The 17,903-nt window shown below is 60.2% G+C and overlaps 2 protein-coding genes across 7 annotated transcripts in view; one reads left to right on the forward strand and one right to left on the reverse strand.

Annotated features, from left to right (window-relative positions):
- Nucleotides 1–758: 758 nt before the first annotated feature.
- Nucleotides 759–16,591, reverse strand: CRAT (carnitine O-acetyltransferase). 3 transcript variants are annotated; one of them, XM_033426997.2, is made up of 15 exons: nt 16,059–16,591; nt 13,980–14,118; nt 13,017–13,280; nt 10,415–10,533; nt 9,257–9,310; nt 8,500–8,665; nt 7,912–8,086; nt 7,274–7,452; nt 6,624–6,724; nt 6,103–6,222; nt 5,819–5,941; nt 5,594–5,729; nt 4,970–5,032; nt 4,075–4,212; nt 759–3,499 (listed from the first exon to the last, which is right to left on the reverse strand). In XM_033426997.2, the coding sequence occupies exons 2-15, from the start codon at nt 14,004–14,006 to the stop codon at nt 3,284–3,286; spliced, it is 1,881 nt and encodes a 626-aa protein (XP_033282888.2). In that variant the 5' UTR covers nt 14,007–14,118; nt 16,059–16,591; the 3' UTR covers nt 759–3,283. The 3 variants fall into 3 exon arrangements, with proteins under 3 accessions (XP_033282888.2, XP_004269163.2, XP_033282889.2); XM_004269115.3 differs by lacking the exon at nt 13,980–14,118; XM_033426998.2 differs by lacking the exons at nt 759–3,499; nt 4,075–4,212; nt 4,970–5,032; nt 13,980–14,118 and adding an exon at nt 5,149–5,305.
- A 187-nt stretch (nt 16,592–16,778) lies between these two features.
- The window catches only part of PTPA (protein phosphatase 2 phosphatase activator), a 40,401-nt gene continuing 39,276 nt past the window's right edge, over nt 16,779–17,903 (forward strand). For all 4 annotated transcript variants that reach the window (XM_049711850.1, XM_049711849.1, XM_004269112.4 and 1 more), the window contains exon 1: nt 16,779–17,018. In XM_049711850.1, the coding sequence (XP_049567807.1) occupies nt 16,988–17,018 (31 nt within the window). In that variant the 5' untranslated portion in view covers nt 16,779–16,987. The remainder of the gene's footprint in view (nt 17,019–17,903) is intronic.

The following is a 17,903-nucleotide window of genomic DNA, read 5'->3' on the forward strand; positions in this document are numbered from 1 at the left end:
CCCATGAGCCGGGGCCGCTGAGCCTGCACGTCCGGAGCCTGTGCTCCGCGACGGGAGAGGCCACAACAGTAAGAGGCCCGCGTACCGCAAAACAAAACAAAAACAAAAAAAAACAAAAACAAAACAAAACAAAAAACAAGAACTCAGTAGGTAGATTTAACAGCAGACTAGACATAGTTAAAGAGAAAAACTGAAGGTCAGAGGAAATCCAGGATGCAGCAAGAGAGAGGACGGGGCCGTCTCATGAGCCCTGAGGTTTCCCTGAATCCCGGGTAAACGCTGCTTTTTACCCCAGTTGGCACTCACCCACACGTTCACCCTGGTTGGGCTCTCAGAGAGCTGCCCAGCACCCCACCTGCGGGTTGCCCAACTCCTTTTCCCATTCAGTTGGTCACCAAGCCCTGCTCACTCCACCTTGTCAGTGTCTTTTGAAATAGCCACTTTCTCTGCCTTCCAGGCCAGTCTGGGTCCCAGCCCACTACCCCCTGCTCAGCAGCAGCAAAGCCTCCTGGCAGGTTGCCCTCATCCCCACCCATCAGGGCCCTTCATTCAGTCCATTCCTCAGCATCTTCCTAAAGCATCGTCCTCAGTGTCTTGGGATAAAACCCAAGCCTTTAACTTGGCCCATGGCGTCCAGCCCTCACTCAACCTTGGGGCTCTGCTCCAGGCCTGCCCTTGATTCCAGCCACTGCACTTTCCCAATGGAGAGAGCAAAATCAAGTTCATGCCAACCCGGACAAACTTTTAGAGGACCTAGGTAAAAGCCAAGTAATCTTTATTATTAATTTTATTATTCTCAAATTTCAAATGCTGTATTACACAAAATACATAAATTGAGGACAGTTCTTTTTCACTCATTTTGCAAAAAAAAAAAAAGTTCCGCATCATTGGCATCAGGGTCTGGTTGTCCCTGGGCAACCTCTGGGTCTGCTGACCTAGTTCTCCTGGGTCCACTAGACAGGCAGTTTGGGATACAGCAGCACCTTCTGGATTTCATGCATGACAGTGTACTTGAAATTTTATTCCAAACATACTGGTGTAACATTCAGACAGCTGGATTTTAAAAATCGCTCCTGTAGGAGTATGTGACCTGCCCCAAACTTACCTCCCCTCATGTCCAGAGACCCGTAAGACACTTGCTTGTCCTGCATTCAACACTTGCAAAGTGTGAGGCCACCGATCACACCCTCAGGAATAATTACTACATCTTCATCGTTCTTTTGACTTTTTTCCCCCAGAAGCTCCACCCGGGGACCTCTAAGCATTCCATCTGACACTGACTGGGGTTGTTTAGGTGCTACATGTGTCTTCCCCAAGCGGTACTTTGCTGTCCTCAAGAACCGAGTGAGCCTCTGTGTTATGAGACCTATAGCAACTCAAATGCAACGGAATGACCTCACTTCTGAAGGATAACGTTTTGGGAAAAAATCCTGCCTTACGGTCAGACCCATACAGTTCTTAGAACTTGAGTTTCAGGAGTCCTGGGTGTGTGTCACTGCAGTGTCCTTGGCCTGCATCACTGTCTCCCCTCCCTGCCTGCCCCCGGCTGGGTCGGTGCAGCTCCGCCCTAGCGCTGCTCACACAGGGCACGCTCAGCTCCTGCTGCGGGCCCCGCTTCCTGAGACCCAGCCTGCGGACACCAGGGGCCCGCCCCGCTCCCCAGCTGCAGAGCAAGGCCTCTGTGCTGTTGAGGTGGGACTCTCTTCTGGTCCTCCTGCTTGAGGTCCCTGAAGGGACACTCGTGCACCCCTGCCCTGGCAATACCCCACCCTGCCGGCCTTGCCGGGGTCCCAAGGAGCAGCCAGGCCTCGGGTGACACCCACTCCCCCATGGGCTGGGCTCTACTCCTTGCTCCCCGAGGCTTCGCCCCATGGTGTGGCACGTGCTCCCCGAGCCTGTTCCGTCATCTGCAAAACGGACACCACCTCAGGACCCGCCTCCTGCAGTGACCACCGCAGGTCAGCCAGGCCATGAAGCACCGCGCCCACAGGCTGGGTAGCCTCTCCCACCCTTGGCATCCTCCAATTGGGGCTTCACATGTGTCTTCCTCAGGGCCAGAGTCCCTCCGCTCTCCACAGGCAGCCCAGCTGACTTTGGCAGGACACCCTGCCCGTACCAGGTGCGTGGGGTTGGGGACAGATACAATGTTCGGACTGGGTGGCCACATGATCTGGTGCCTGGTGGTCCCAGGCAGTGGCTGGGGCTGGGGTCAGCATGGCTGCCCAGCCACCACTCCTGCTGGGCTCAGTGCAAGGCAGCAGATGAGGCCTTGGGCCCTGGGTGTCAGCCACACTGCCCAGACAACCAGACTCGAGGGTATCGGGCCCCACAGTCCCCTGGGAGGGCTGTCCCGGCGCACAGCCCATGGCACTGGAGAGGCCCAAGTCATGGGTAGGTGGGAGGTATCCATGAAGAACGCAGGCCTGGGTCTGGTGCCATCCTGGCCCAGAGCCCTGAGGTCCGAGCTGGCCCTTGGCTTCCTGACCCAAGCCTGAGAGCTCCGCTCCTCTGGGAGCCCTCCCCTTGGGCCCACTGGCTGCTTGGACACCAGCTCCCAGATGCGGGGGAAGCTGCAGGAAGGCAAAGCCAGGCATCTGCCGCACCCTGCCTGCCTCCTCGGCTGAAGCAACTCTTTCCCAACAAATTTCCCCTTTATTAACTGCCTCGCGTGATACTGTTATACAACCAGGACATGGTTCAGGAATCAAGCTGTGTGGAAGCAAGCGAGCTGGGGCCTGTGAGCCACGTCACCCAGGAGAGCACGGAGCCGCGGGGGACGGTGCTGTGACACAGCGTGGGCTTCCCCTCCACCAGCACACCTTGCGCCCTGGCCCCTCAGCCCTGGGGAAGCCTGGAGGCCCCCAGCTCCAGGTAACCCTGTCTCTAGGTCCTTGGGAGCTTAGGGATCAGGGTACAGACCCAAGCCTGGCCGCGTACACGGGAGGACCTGGGCAGAGCTGAGCTAGTAAGAAAGGGACTCCCCAGTCCCCACCCTGACGAGGGATGAGCTCGGCTGGTTCCTCTCCCAGGAGGAGGCCACGGCGGGTGAGATGCTGGGCGCCGGGCCCGACCTCCTGCTCAGCTTCTGGACTCAGCCCGGGTGCTGGCGAGGACCCACGGAAGGTACTCAGCTCGGCCCCGCGGGCCCCGCTGGGGGATGCCATCCCAGACTCGGTCGGATCTGCGGGGGCCCAGGGGGAGAGGGAGCGAAGGAGTAGGGCCCGGTGGGTGGGCCAGCCCAAGGCGGCTTGGCCGTGGCACCGGCAGGCCTGAGCAGCGGGGCTCAGAGCTTGGCCTGGGGGTGGCTCTGCAGCAGAGCGCGCATGTCCAGGAGCGCCTTCTCCAGGTAGTGCGCCAGGCGGACCGCATTGGTCTCTGCGCAGCTGTTGTAGGCCGACACGGAGAAGTTGATGTGCGCCTCCATGGGGTTATAGCAGACACCGTAGCCATCTGGGACCACAGGCCCAAAGAACATGACACAGTCTGTCTTGGCAGGGACCTGAGAATGGCACAGGACCAAGGCTCTCATCCCAGCCCCGTCGCGGCACCAGCCCGCCTTTCCACGTCGGCTCCCACCGTGCTCTGCCTAAGACGCCCTCTCCTCGTCTCCAGCCGACAGCTTACTCCCTTTCATTCTTTGGGGTGCAGTTCTTGTGTCACCTCCCTACAGAGACTTCCCTGACGTCCCTGAGGGGGGACTGTCTCATTCCCTGTGCTTCCTGTCTGGACTGTGAGCCCCTGGGGGCAGGGGCAGTGGTCTGTCCCTGCTCTACCCCAGTGCCCAGCACAGGCTGGCATGGATCAGACGTTCCTTCACATCTGATCAGTGAATGAATGAAAGCGGGCGGGGGGGATCCTGACTCCTTCCCGGCCTGCCCGAGCTGCAGCGAAGCCCCCCGACCCCAGCTCCTCCTCCAAAGCTCAGCTGCTTCGGGAGTGCGCCTGTGTGCGTCACATCACCACCAAGTGACCGTGTTCTGGACCTCGGCTCCACTCAGTGCAGCCTTTGTCCGGCTCCAGTTTCTAGTGGCTTCTGTTCCCTGCCACCCCAGGGCACCTAGGGCAGTGGCCCACCTGGCTGGTGGAGAGGTTGAAGTGCATGGCGATGGCGTAGGAGGTGTCCATGAAGATGTCGGGCATGCTCACCAGGTCTTCGATGGCCTGCAGCTTCAGGCCCAGGAGGTGCCGGTCGAAGGCCTCCCCACGGATGGCCTGCAGGAAGGGGAGCTGTCAGGAACAGGGGCTTCAGGCCCACGAGGCACCGCTGCCCTCCTCAGGAGCCCATGGCGGCAATGCCTCTTCCATTCACTGGCCCCTCAGACCCGTGAGACCAGGGCAGCCAAGCAGAAGAGCCCTCACTTCACAGATGGGGAAACTGAGGCCCAGGGACCCACCCAGGGAGGCAGGAAGGTGCAGCCTAAGAGCACAGGACTGCAGCTGGGTGGCCTCATCCTGGCAGGGACCTTGGCAGGTCACTTACATCTTGGAGCCTCAGTGTCTTCATCTGTGAAATGGGGACAGTCACTAAACTCCCTTTGCGGGGCGGCAGTGAGATCTAGATAGACCTCTGCATGTGACATAGGCAAAGCCTGGCACGTACAAGCGCTCAGGGCCAGGATGGGAACCAGACCTCCACCCCTTGACTGCAGCCCAAGCTGTCAGAGGGCAGGAACCCTGCTGTCTGCCAGCCCGTGCACACCCTCAGCATCCTGGGCTCCAGGGGCATCGGGGGAGCCCTGATGACGCAAGATCCAGAGGCCGACCCGGGCAGCCACTGGGCCTCGCCTTGGTTTCTCCCACTGTAAAATGGGGATGTTCATTCAGCTTTGCTCCAAGTGCCCCAAGCCTTAGGGGAGGGGTGTCTGATGCTAAGGGGAGCAGCCATTGGCTGCAGGGATGGACAGGCAGGTGGACAGGCCAGTGGGAAATGCCCGGGTCACGCAAGCAGGGACAGGAAGGGCCGGCTCACCTGCTCGGTGTAGGCTCGGTGGGCCTGCACGGCCTTCCGCAGCAGCCCCACCTTCTGGTGCTCCTGGGCAGGGGGAGGGGACAGGGAGCTGCAGCTTCCTGTTCTTGCCACCTTCCTCAGTGGCCCACTCCCCACTCTAGATTCTGAGCTCCCTGAGACCAGGAACTGGAGCTGCCATCTCTCTGGCCAGCCCCCAGCCAAGGCCTGACACAGGGCAAGTGCTCACTGCTGATGACTGACCCTTGAACAACTCGGGTTTGAACTGTGCGGGTCCACTTACACATGGATTGTTTTCAATAAATTCGACAGTATGACATGACCCGTGGTGGGCTGAACCTGCAGATGCAGAACCATGGACACAGAGCTGACTACAAAGTTACATGTGGATTTCTGACCGTGCGGTGCCCCTATCCCCTACGTTGTTCAAGGGTCCACTGCAGTTTCCTTTTCTCTTTGGCTGAAAGAAAGCTCCACGCTGATAAATTCATGGCTCCATCTCCCCCTAGATGCCCCGTATCCACCACAGGACTGGAATACAATAGGTGCTCACTGCGTGTTCACAGAATGAGCAGGAAGGGAGAAGGCTCGAACCCAGCTCTCCCACCCTTGCCCCGGACCTCTCACCGTCACATCAGGGTTATCCATGGCCTTGACGAAGGTCAGTGAGTCCATGGAGGCCGAGCGGATGGTGTCGGTACGGCCCAGGTGAAACATGCGCAGAGAGGCGCTTTCATAGGTGGCGCACGCCTGCCCGTAGATCCTGGGTGGGAGGTGGGCTGAGCACACCCGGCAGGTCCCCCCGCCTCCGCCCCCAGGCTTCATCCCTCCTTCGTGGGGGGCGGGGCGCACCTGTAGTAGGCCAGCTGTAGTGCCATCTGGATGAAGGAGTCTGGGCTCAGCTTCTCAGACTTGGGGAAGTCCTTTCCAAAGTGGTGGAACATCAACATCGTGATGTCCAGGTCGTGGATCATGCTGGGGGTCGGGGGAGGTGGGTGAGGAGCAGACACCGGGCAGCCTCTGCCAGCCCCAGGGAGGGGCCGAGGGCAGTCTCAGAACCAGCCAGGCACGATGGCAGAGCTGACTCTTGTGCTGGCTAGAGGGCCGGGCCCGCCCGCCTGCCACCCAGCACTCACATGCTGAGATTCTGCTTGGCCTTCTCGATGTCGCTCTTGATCTCGGGGGTGATGTTGAACCGCAGCTTCTTGGGCATGGGCAGGGGCACCATGGGAGACCGCACGAGCTTGGGCTTCTTCCTGCATAGGACGTGGGGGTCTCAGCCTCCTGCCGGGCGTCTCAGGAGCCTGGGTCCATCCCCGGGATTAGGATGGGTCCCCGAAGCTGGCGGGGACCAGCCCAGGGAGACTCTTGGGTTTGTTCTTCTGAGAACTGCCTTCATTTCAGCTTTTAAATGGCGAAACGGAGGAGGGGAAGGGACTTGTCCAAGGTCACAAGACCGAGAAGTGGCAGAGCCAGAATTCAAACCCCGGTTTGATCGACTCTAAAACCCATGCCCTCTTCTGGCTTCCTCTGAAGAAACAGATTCCCAGGTATAAGGGAGAATGCCGTTGCTCCTTTGAGGGCTACTCTGTCGCCTCTGTGTCACCTGTCATCAGGAGCTGGAGAACTGGCTGGAGGATGGGCGAACCACACTCACGTGAACTCAATGACGTGGTCCACAAGGGTGATGATGGGGGGTCCCTCTGCTGCCGCATGCTCATAAACGAGCCCACAGGAGCCATCTTCTGCCACGATGAACTGCAGAGGAGAATGGGGACCCCGACAGCCCCAGGTCCCTGGAGCCACTCTCCGGTTGGGTCCCATGGGTAGGGCGTCCCTGAACCATCTCAAGGGGTTCTGCTGACTTATTACTGCTATTCCTAACAGCTAACACTCACTGGGGGCCTTGGAACACCTGTCCCAGGTCACGCTAAGCACATCCCGTGCTAAACAGACCTTTCCGAGTCCTCGCAACGACCTTGCGAGTCCTACCACCCCATTTTACAGGTACAGAGGGAAAGTCACGACCAAGGTTGGGCCACTCTGCCTGGCCCCACATCCCAGGCTCTCTCTGATCTGCTGATGGATATGTCGGAGGAGTGACGCGGGTTACCAGGCCAGGCCCAGTAATGACAGGCTGACTGCTGCTAGGTATAGCCCCGCCCACCTTCTGGCTTCCCCGCTGCTTTACAAGCTGGGAAGCCAGGGACTCCGGGCTCCAGGGGAGGGGCAGGAAGTCCCGGGGCAGCAGTGGGCCAAGGCTGGGTGCATGCCTGGGCGGGAGCCCTGGCCCTGCCAGGTCCTCACCTGCAGCGTTTTGTCGAACCAGCGGTTGCCACTGTTGAGCTTGCTGCCACCCCCGTGCAGCATCTGGCCAGCCACCTGGCTGCGGCGCACGTCTTCCGAGACCCAAGGCATGGGTGCGTCCAGGCAGACGGTGAAGATGCTCTTCTGAATGGAGTGCACTGACTCCCGGTTCACCTTGTCTGTGGGGATGTGTGTGTGCGTGTGTGTGTGGTGGCATGGGGGCCAGGCCTGGGGAGGCCTCCGGAGCTTCACTTGGCAGGGGCCTGCGGCCCCACGGCACCCCGTGAGGCAGGGCTAACACCTGACCCACTTCAGAAAGGAGGAAACAGAAGCCCAGGTCACGCAGAGAGCCGTTGAGGCAGTCAGGGATCCGACCCGGGGGCTGACTCTGGGGACAATGCTCCTGACCAACACGGGACTTGGAGGGAAGGTGGAGGTGGGCTCCTCAGCCAGAGGACTTGCATTCTCACGGCAACTTGCTACTTAATAGAAAGAATAAACTAACTGGACCCAACCGCACTGCAGTTTCCTCTTCTGTGGAATGGGGCCAACAGCACCCGCTCCAAGTTGAGAGGATTCAGTGAGACACGTGGCTGCCCAGGGCCTGGTGTGGGCCTCCCCTCCCATCCCAGGGGTACCTTTGATGAGGGTGCTGTATGCCTTGGCCCAGGAGTTACGGTGGTTGGAGGTGAGGATGCCCACAGGCTCTTTGTTGGTTTGCAGTGATGAGTTCCAGATCTTCTCCAGCTGCGTGAAGATCTGATCCGAGGTCAGGGGCGTCCCATCGCTGTGGTACACATCCAACTCGAAAAACTGTCCGGGCACAGGCAGGTGGAGAGAAGGCGGTTCGTGGGAGCCTCAGATGGGCAGCAGTCACCTCCCAGCATAGCCTCCTCCTGGCCTGGGCAGCCCAGCTGAGAGGATGGCGTCAGGCTGAGGGCGAGGAGATGGGAGGAGGTCCCTGCACTGCTCTCCCCAGGCTGCCCAGGCCCATAGCCCTTCCTGGCCTCCCCCAGGCCGGGGCCTGGCTGGAGACCCAGGGCAGAGAGAGGCCCAGGGCCTGCCTGTTCCGGGGGCACATGGGCAGGTGTGTTGGGGAAGCTGACTCTCGGCCCCGCCCCTCTCCTCCGGGCAACCGAGCGCGGGGCTAAGGCTGCGGGGCGGGGGGGGGGCACCCACTTGGTAGTTGTGCACCACGGGGGCTAAGGCTGCGGGGGCCCACCCACTTGGTAGTTGTGCACCACGGTGATGTGCATGGGTGGCTTCTTGGTCTTGCTGAAGTTGGTGACTGAATCCTGCTTGGGGCCCGGCACGCGGCAGGAGGACAGGATCTGATAGTACTGGTTCATGCACAGCGGCTTTCCCCCCAGGTACTCCACGGGCAGGGTCTCGCTGCAGGGGCAGAGGGACAGGGAGGAAGGCGGGACCCACAGGGAGCTGCTGGCTATGGCTGCGGGCTTGGTCAGGCAGTGGGGCTCACGCAAGCAGTGTTGGGCCCCTTCGTGTCCCCCCGCCCCCTCAGCGTGAGGTCGGTTGCAGGGGGGCCTGTTGGAGCCCGACTGGGTCAGGAGGCCCGAAATCCACCCTGCTCGTGAGTCACCCTGGAAACTCCCTTCTCCTCTCTGGGCTTCAGTTTGCCACAGGGAAGATGAAGCAGCAAGTCAACCCCGGGGTGGGGGGCGGCGGGGGGGCGGGGTCCTCTTTGGCTGGGACGCCAATTCCAGGGCTCTCTTGGAATAGGACCACCCGGAGGAGGTCACGGCGGCTGGAGCGGAGGACCCAGGTCTGTCTCCCCAGCCCCCAAAGAGGCTGGGTCAACAGGAAGTGAAAGCGACTGAGCTCTGGGCCTGCTCAGCACCCCGGCAGGGGGTGCGGGGTGCGGGGAGGGGGCTCCGGTTTAGGGTAGGGCGGGGCCGGCTGGAGGGGCTGTGGCAGGTAGGCAGTCAAGGTGGGAGGAGACAGGGTGGGGGCGGGGCCACTCACTGGTCAATCCTGGCCTTGAAATCCAACACACCCTCGATTAATTTGGCAGCGAACCTGGAGGGACCAGTTAGAGATCAGAAGGCTGTGTGGACACCCAGAAGGAGGTCCCTGGGTCAGAGACGCCAGGGTGATGGGCGCAGCCTAGTCCAGGGAAGCGACCTACTACCTTCCTCCTCTCTCCTGCTTACAGAGAGCCTGAAGGAGTTCCAGTCCCAGCCCACGTAATCTCTAGGGAAAGGGATTAGGGAGATGTGCGGCCAAGCGCCTGGCAGGGACAGCAGCATGATTATGGCTGGGTTATGAGCCAGTGCCCTCTGACTCCACCGCAGCGGGCCTGAGGCCCTGATCCACAGCCTGGAGTCTGGAAGGCCGTCACCCTGCTCTGAGGCATCAGTCATGGAGGGACCTAGGACTGCGGGGGTAGGGGAAGGGTGAATGGGAGGGCAGTGGCGTGACGTGTTCCCCTCTCCTAGATCCCTTCCTGTTTCTGGGCCTCTGTGGCCCCCAGGCCACCTTGCTCATCCTGCCCTTCATCCCTGGACTGTCTGGGCCATGGCAACCATGCCCGAAGCCTGGGGGTGCTCCTGGCCTCCAACATGGGGCCCACTGGCTAGAGTTCCTGGGCCTGAACCCCTGGCCCTTCCTGGGGTGCCCTGATCCCTTTAAGAGAAGCAGTGATAGCCGTGAGTGTCTAGTCCTTGGGCAGGAGATCCCCGTCACTGGTATTTTTACCCCTGGTAGGACTGGAACAGAGGCCAAGGCAAAGTGACATGGCCAAATGTGGAAAGAGGACTGTGTACAAAGGTCACCCCTGTGGCCAGCGGAGGCGAGCAGGAAGGAGTGGTGAGGTGCCAGAACTGGGCTGAGGGGTGGCCTCAGGCTTAGCAGGAGGGAGGGGCCCCAGTCTGCAGTTTGGTGGTTAACAGTTATGAAGCTTTGGAGCCAGGAAGATCCTGCTTCCTGTCTGGGTCAGCCAATCCCGAAAGGTGATCTTGAGCAGGTGCCTTCACTGCTCCGATCCTGTTTCCGTACCTGTAAAACAGGGATGACGCTCCCTACTTCCTAAGGCTGTTTGTGGGGATGAAAGGTAACAGGGCCGGGGCCCTTCCGATCTCCCAGCAGAAAGCCCAGAGCCCCACGCCCACCTTGGCCACTCACCTGAGCTGGCCCTGCCGATCCACAAAGTCTTGCCTGGGCAGCACCAAACCAGGGCTGGAATAGATGACTACGGGCTGGCGGTACTGGAGATAGGCTGTTTTAAGCCACCAGTCGGACAGCTGGGGGAAGGCCAGAGCCTGTGAGGAGGGGTGCACGGGGACCAGGTTGCCCCTTCCCCACCAGGGCCAGTGGACCTGGCTGGGCACCCTCTGTCCCCTCTAGGGAGCACAGATTCTCAAAGTGAATGCTCAGATCCAGACCCCGCCCAATCCCTTAAACCCAGCAGCATCCCATCATCCTCCCTTTAGATGGAGCCAATCAGCATTAGCGAGGGAAATCAGGCAACACTGCCAAGAAGCAAAGACTGGCAGGAAACCTGGGGTGGGGGCAAGAACAGAGGCGGAAATATCAACCATTTTTCCTTATCTTACATGTTTCAGGTCAATGATTTTAATACTTTTAGAAATAAAAACGTCTGTCTGATAGACAGAAAGGAAAACAGAGAAAGCTATATAAAAAGAATATCTGATGAATGAGTTTTTGCCCATCTCAGGTAGGCACTGTCCAGGTAGGCAGGAGCCCGGGGTTCAGAAGAGCCCTCAGGAATCCTGGTCCTCTGTGGCCTCAGTTTTGTTGCTGTCATACTAGGGAATGGACACCCACTTGGATCTCAAGGTCAGGGTAATCTGGGGAGCTCACTGTAAAGACAAATCATTGCACTAGTGACAAGATGTAGGTGACACGTTGCGTCTCTACTGGGCTGGCCGTCCTCCGCCCAGGGCAGGGTATCTCTGGGGACTAGCCACGGACATGCGCTAAAGGCTCCTGTCTTGGGACAACCAGGTGACTGTCACCCTTGTACCTCAGGTGCTGATGGCAACATCGCCCCCACTACACACTCCCCCAAGCACAGGCCCAATGTGCCTCTTTGTGGCAGGTCCCTCAGTCCCTGGAGACCCAGGCCCCACCGTGCTTCCGCATCCCATCTTAAACAGCACTGGGACGTGCCTCTTCACCACACAGACTCCCCTTGGGAAACTGCTGGCCTTGGGCCCCTGGCAAGGGATGAAGGAGGACAACGTGCCCGGGTGGCACAGCAGGCCAGTGGGCGACTGCTGTCTGCTGATTTGTGGCCTGGAGACACGGCCCCTGATCAGCCAGACCCTCCTGTCTAACTCGGAGCCTCCTGGAGAGCTGCTGTGTGCCTCTGGGATTTCAATCTATCTCTCTGGGCCTCAGTTTCCTCATCTGTAGATCAGGGAGGGGCAGACAGGAACTCCCTCCCCTTGAGGACAGCCGGGCTGGGCTGGCCTTTAGCCAGGAGCCCTCAGGTCACCAAGGACCTCAGAGCCTCTGACCCGAGCTCGGGAGTCAAGGGGAGATCCTATCGATGTGGGCATTCCCTCCGTGAGAATCTGCTGGGCAGTGGGAGAGCCCCTTAAGAGCCCTGTGAGTGGCGAGGGGGTGGTGACCCCAGCCCTTTAGCCAGCAGATTCTGTCTGAAGCAGTCGTTCTGGGCTAAAGAAAGCTGGAAAACTGCCAGGTCTCAGACTTGCTGAGACCCTGATTCCAGGGTCCAAGGCCCTGACCCGCCAAGGCTCATCTGTGCCCTCTGCCAGCTGATGACTCCCACCTCCTCTGTGCAGCCCCCACCCTTCCACCCGCTCCCTCACAGCGCCCCTCACGTTGTAGGGCCAGACCTGGCTCTGGTCCTCTCCTGCACACCCGCTTCTCCCTCATTCACCCCTCTCTCAACACATTCCCCTTCGCTTCACCCACACAGTTGCTTTAGGACAGGGCTGTCCACCCCCGAAATATACCCTGGACCAAATGACTTCCCACCCTCTCCCCACCGGGCTCCCTGTCCCACCCTGCTTCCCTCCCAGCAGCAGGGCAGTCCTCTCTAACTGCACGTTGAGGTGTAAGATGCGCACAGACAAGGGCCCGGGGCATCTGCACACGCTGAACACAACTTTGTGACTGACTGAGACACAGAACCAGGACAATGAGTCACTGTCAATATAATCACCCTGCAGCCCCCTCCCACTGAGCTCAAGTCCAAGTGCCGAATTCTCCTGGGGGCCCCGCCCTGCCCTTGCACTCCACTCTAGCCTCTGTCCCCGAACGCGCGAGCTGTTGCCACCTTTGCCCGTGCTGTTCCCTCTGTCTGTCTCAGACCCAACACCGCCTCCTCCCTGCCCTCTCTGCCCCTTCAGAATGAAGATGCTACTGTTCTCCACTCTCACTCTCGCATCGTCCTTTTCATTTCTATAGAACGTCACTGGCTGAGAAGACCTCGTCCACTTGCGCGTGTCCTCCTCCTGCCCTACTTGAATGTCAGCTCCCGCAGGCTCCTGACGGCGCCCCTCTTGCTCTCCCAGCACCCTGCCTGGTGCCGGGCACAGAGTAAGTGCTCAAGAAACTCTGTGGTGCAAATGGCTGCACCAGAGCAGCCCGTATTGGAAAATCTGGGGTGTGCAGCCAGCAACAGGCCACAGGAGGGACGCTCACAACGACCCAGGGTCTCTGGGTGGGGGTGCCCTGTTCCCCTAACCCTGCACGCGAGTCAAGGGGACTGGTGTGCCCCTGCCTTCTCACTCACCCAGTTCTCCATCTTCCTGGCCCTGCGCTCCAGCCCCTTCTGCAGGCGCTCCCCTACGCCCCCCGCGGTCTGAAACTCTTCCACCAGCTGCTTGGTTTGGGCCCACTCCTCCTCGCTCACGATGGGCTGCAGCGCCTTGAGATAATGGTCCAGGGTCTGCTGGAGCGGGGGCACGGGCAGCCGGGGTAGCGAGTCCTGGTGTGTCTTAAAGCGACTGGAAACCGTCATCATGAAGGAGGGCTTGAGGAAGCCCAGGGGCTTCACCTGCAGGCGGCAGAACATCCCACTCATTCTCGCACCGGCTCTGGGAGGCCCTGGCAATCCCAAAGCCGAAGTCCTGGGCACTTCTGTGCCCACTCCTGGGGACAGAGACGGCCTCTTGGGTGGTGACTGCCCTGGTTTCCCAGCTCTCCAGCTGTAGGTGTCTCCACCTCTTAGGAGCCAGGAGATGTAAGTAGGGATGGAGGAGGGTGGGGAGTGGCCACTGATCTTGGCAGCACTCAGAGGAACCGAGTCAGGATGAACGGCACCTACTGGGGGTGGCAGAGCTCAGAGGGACCTCTCACCTATTGGATGCACAGGGCCCCACCTTTCTCACCCTGGGACGATGAGCCAGCCAGCAGTGAGGTGACCACTCCCTCCCGGAGGTCCCCACCTCCTTTCCTCCCATCCTTACCAGGTGGAGACATGGGAGGAAAGAAGAAAAAATCAGATAGGGCCAGACGACGACAGTACCTCTGGGTGAGGGCGAGGTCTTGGGCTTTTTCCTGTCTGTGGGGTGGGGACAGGGGTGGCATGGGGGCAGCGCTGTGCCAAGAGAGAGCTGAGTGGCCTGGCAAGGAGGGTGAGAGCTGACAGAGAGAGAGAGTCTGGAGACTCTGGAGGCGGACAGAAAGAGAGACAGGAGGGTCCGAGGCTGCTGGCAGCAGTGGGCAGGCAAGCGGCAGAGGCTCCGTTTCATACCTTCTCTTTCTGCTGCCCGTCCTCCATGGCAGGACTGAGGTTCTGAGCCCTGTCTGTCTGCCTTGGGCTGGATCTCTAAGCCTAACTGTGCTACCAAGTGGGTGAGCAGAACCTAGCAAGAGGCAGCCACTTGCCCGGGCTGGAAAGAAAAGACAAGAGCCAAGATTCAGGAGGAGGCAGAGGGGGCAGCGGCGCTGGCTACAGCAGCTGTGGTGGCATCTGGGGTTATGGCTGTCCCAGGAGCAGCTGTTCCACCCTCTTGAGCTTCCAGAAGTGGAGAAATGGGGAGGAGGTGAGAGGGCTGGTGGTGTGCACTGGAGTAGAAGGAAACCTGGAAAACTTTTCCCTTTCTTCCCTGGGTGGGCCCAATGCCAAGGAGGCAGGCCAAGAGGTTTTAAAAATGCACCTGTCAGAATCTGCATAGGTGTTTTTGATGAGGGACAACTTGGCTGGAGGACAGAAACTGCTTGGCCGCTGAGGTTAAACTACAACCCTGAATATAGTCCTGAAAACAGGGGTTGGTGCAAAGGAGCAGACACTGGGAAGGGAGTGTAAATGGACATTTCCCTCCAAGACTCTTGGGGCCCTTCTGGGCCACCCTGCCACCAAAGCCTGGCTCTCTTGAGTTGTGGCTCATTCAGCTGGGGGTTACGAGACCTTTGGGCATTAAAAATAAACCAGAGGGCTTCCCTGGTGGCACAGTGGTTGAGAGTCCGCCTGCCGATGCAGGGGACACAGGTTCGTGTCCCGGTCTGGGAAGATCCCACATGCCATGGAGCGGCTGGGCCCGTGAGCCATGGCCGCTGAGCCTGCGCTCCACAACAGGAGAGGCCACAACAGTGAGAGGCCCGCGTACCGCAAAAAAATAAAATAAAATAAACCAGGGACTTCCCTGGTGGTGCAGTGGAAAGGACTCGGAGTTCCCAATGCAGGGGACCCGAGTTTGATTCCTGGTCCGGGAACTGGATCCCACGTGCATGCTGCAACTAAAGAGTCCGAGTGCCGCGACTAAGACCCAGTGCAGACAAATAAATCAATAAATAACCCAGAACAGAGAACGCTGGCTTTGAGACTGGACTAGATTTGAGTCCGGGGATGCTGGCCAAGTCTCCCCTTGCCTCAGTTTTCTTGGCAGTAAAGTGATCAGGCCATTTAGCAGGTCCTAGAATATGACCCAGAGGCCATCTGTGGGATGGGAACAGAGCTCAGGTGGCAGTGGCAAGGATGAGATGGAGCTCTGAGGTCCTGGAAAATCTGGAAAAGCCTCTGGGCAGGTGCATGGATACCTCAGCCCTCTGGGCCTGGCAGTGTCTGAATACCCTTCTTGGCCCAGACAGAGGGAGATACAAACAGAGATATACTTGGAGTAGAGAGGAAAGGAATCCAAGTCAGGATAGCAGCACTACCTGCTCCAAGCTGCTCCGGGGGAAGATTGGGGGTAGGGGTGGAGGCATGGGGGTGTGCGGTTGTTAATCAAGTTGGGCGAGTGACTGGTGGAGAGGGAGGGCATGGGGCTACCACCTGCTGCCTTCTGCCAATTCTGAGGACTTTCTGAGCAGCCCAGCTTGATGCCCTCACTGAAGTGTCTCTGGCCACACACAATACCCCAGGGGCCATTTGATAAACCCGGGGAAGGTGACCAACTGGATGGGGTTGGAGACGTGGCTCTGGCCAGGGAAGAAATGGCTCAGGCTGAGCGTGCGACAGGTGTGTGAGGCAGAGAATAACCGTGAGGAGACACTCCTGGTCTCTCCGCTCCTTGGCTCCGGGCCTAACGTGGAGGTGCTGCCCGAAGCCAGGGTCCTTACTGTGTCTGCCAGGTCTTTGGAATTTGGCGCCACAGAGTGTGGCTTCGATCTAGCCTCTGACCTTAAGCCTCAGTCTCCCCCTCTGACAAGCGGAGTTAACCCACCTGCCGAGCCCGGCCGAGCAGCTGCTGGTGACGCTGGACTGCAGGCACCGGGCCGCGGCGCCTTGACGGCCGGTTTTCCCACTCGGGCGTAGCTGCGCTGCTGGCCCGGTCTGCGGCCCGCCCGCCCGGTCCAGGGCCCGCTAGGCCGGCTTCCCGGCCGCACTCACCACGGTCCTGGCAGCGAAGGCCAACATCTCTGCGGCCCGCCCGCGGACACACGGTCCGCTCCGTCCCCCGCGCTGGGCAAAGTCCGCGCCGCCGCCGTGGGTGGGTTCCCGCTAGAGCCTCCGGGCCAAGGTCGTCGAGTCACTGCCGCCAGCCGGTAGAGGCGGCCCCGCGCCCACCCACCGGGCCGGGCAGGCGGCCCGGGGTAGGCGGACTCCTGGGGCGCGGCCTCGGGCCAGTTGCTGGCCCCGGCGGCCAGCCGAGAGCGTGGGGCGGGGCCTGGGGCGGGACCAGGGCGCAGTTAGCGGTTGGGGACCCCGCGAGGTGGTGGAACCCTGGAAGGGGAGCAAGGCGGAGGCTGCCGTCCAGCTCGCCCTCTCCCACCTCCATAAGCCGTCCAAACTGTTGGAGGCAGTGGTGTGCATCCCTCTCAGTCCTTTTGGTGCCCTCGACCGCTGCTCTCAGAGTGGTGGGAAAACACAACCATGTTGACAAGGGAATGTCTTCTACTAGTCCTAGGGATAGCGTCAGAGTCACGCTACTAGATGACAGGTGGGGACCGCCCAGCAAAAGCATGGCTGCCGCGCTCCCAGGGCCCTCCCAGCAGGCGGTTGGCGAGTCGCGCGGCGAACCGGCCGTTGGTGCGCATGCTCTCCGGCGCCCCGCACCAACATGTCCAGCGCCTCCGGGTGAGCGCGGCCGCCGCGAGTCGGCCGTTGCTGGGCGTGCTCCCTGAGTGCCCCGCACCAATATGGCAGGCGTCCTCGCTGGGGTGACTCTAATTCTCGGTTTTCGGCTCTAGCCGGCCGGTGCTCATTTCTCTTCGGAAAGCTCTGAGCGCGTGGTGGGGCCGGGGAGAGGCAGGGTGGGTGCGGGGGTGAAAGGTGAGAGGGGACTGCAGGCATCCAGGCCGGCGCCTGGCGGCAGGAAGATGGCTGAGGGCCAGCAGCGGTCGCAGCCAGGTAGGGCGGAGGGGCCGCGGTGGAGTGGGGGTCGGGGGCGGTGCCAGGCGTGGGGGCGGGGACGGGGTGGGGTGTGTGGGGTGCGGTGTGTGGGTCGCTCAGCGAGGGGAGGAGGGTCGGGAGGTGGAGGAACTCGAGGGGCAAACGCTCTTGGGCCCCGAGGGAGAAGTGCTGGGGAATCTGGAGGGAGGGTAGGATCCCGGGACTACAAAAGGGCGATGGGTGGGGCGTAACGCCAGGACTTGGGGAGCCTGAGTTGCCCGAGGGTCGGGCGGGCAGCCCCGTGGCCCGAAGGGGAGGCCTTTTCCACACCTGGGCTGCTCCTGCTAAAGTCAGCTCTTGACCTGGCGGGGAAGCAGGCAGGGATGGCGGCTGCTGTCTTCATTAGACCCTGCACTGGGGCTGGGGGCTGGTGCTCCGTGGGGCCTGCCTCGACCCCTCGGCCCTGACTCCCCCTCATCACCTGCTCTCTTTTCCCCTTGGAGACCGGGCTCCGGAGTTTCAGTGGCTAAGAAGTTATCGACGGAAACTACCCTTGGTCCTCTAAACCACTGATTTAAAAACGCTGGTTGTGCAAAGAGACGACTTTCTTTGTGGCATCACCATCTGTAACTTTTATTTACACTGTGCATCTCAAATAACTGGGATGGAGGTGCGAGGGAAAGGATCCTCTTAGACCGGTAACGTGGGGAAATGGAAGGGTGTTTGCTGACCCCTCCCCGTCCCCTCCCTTGAGCCAAGAAGGACTTTTAAAATTCTGTCAAAGGTGCAAATAGGTTGGCTAAACAGCTATTTCAAAACAGCTAATGTTTTGAAACCATTCACTGTTCCTTCTACCTTGTCTCCCCTTTTATGACCTCTGGGAAGGTCTCAGGAGGGAGAAAC

This window comes from Orcinus orca, chromosome 6, assembly GCF_937001465.1.
Source record: "Orcinus orca chromosome 6, mOrcOrc1.1, whole genome shotgun sequence".
In the NCBI taxonomy this organism is placed as follows: Eukaryota; Metazoa; Chordata; class Mammalia; order Artiodactyla; family Delphinidae; genus Orcinus; species Orcinus orca.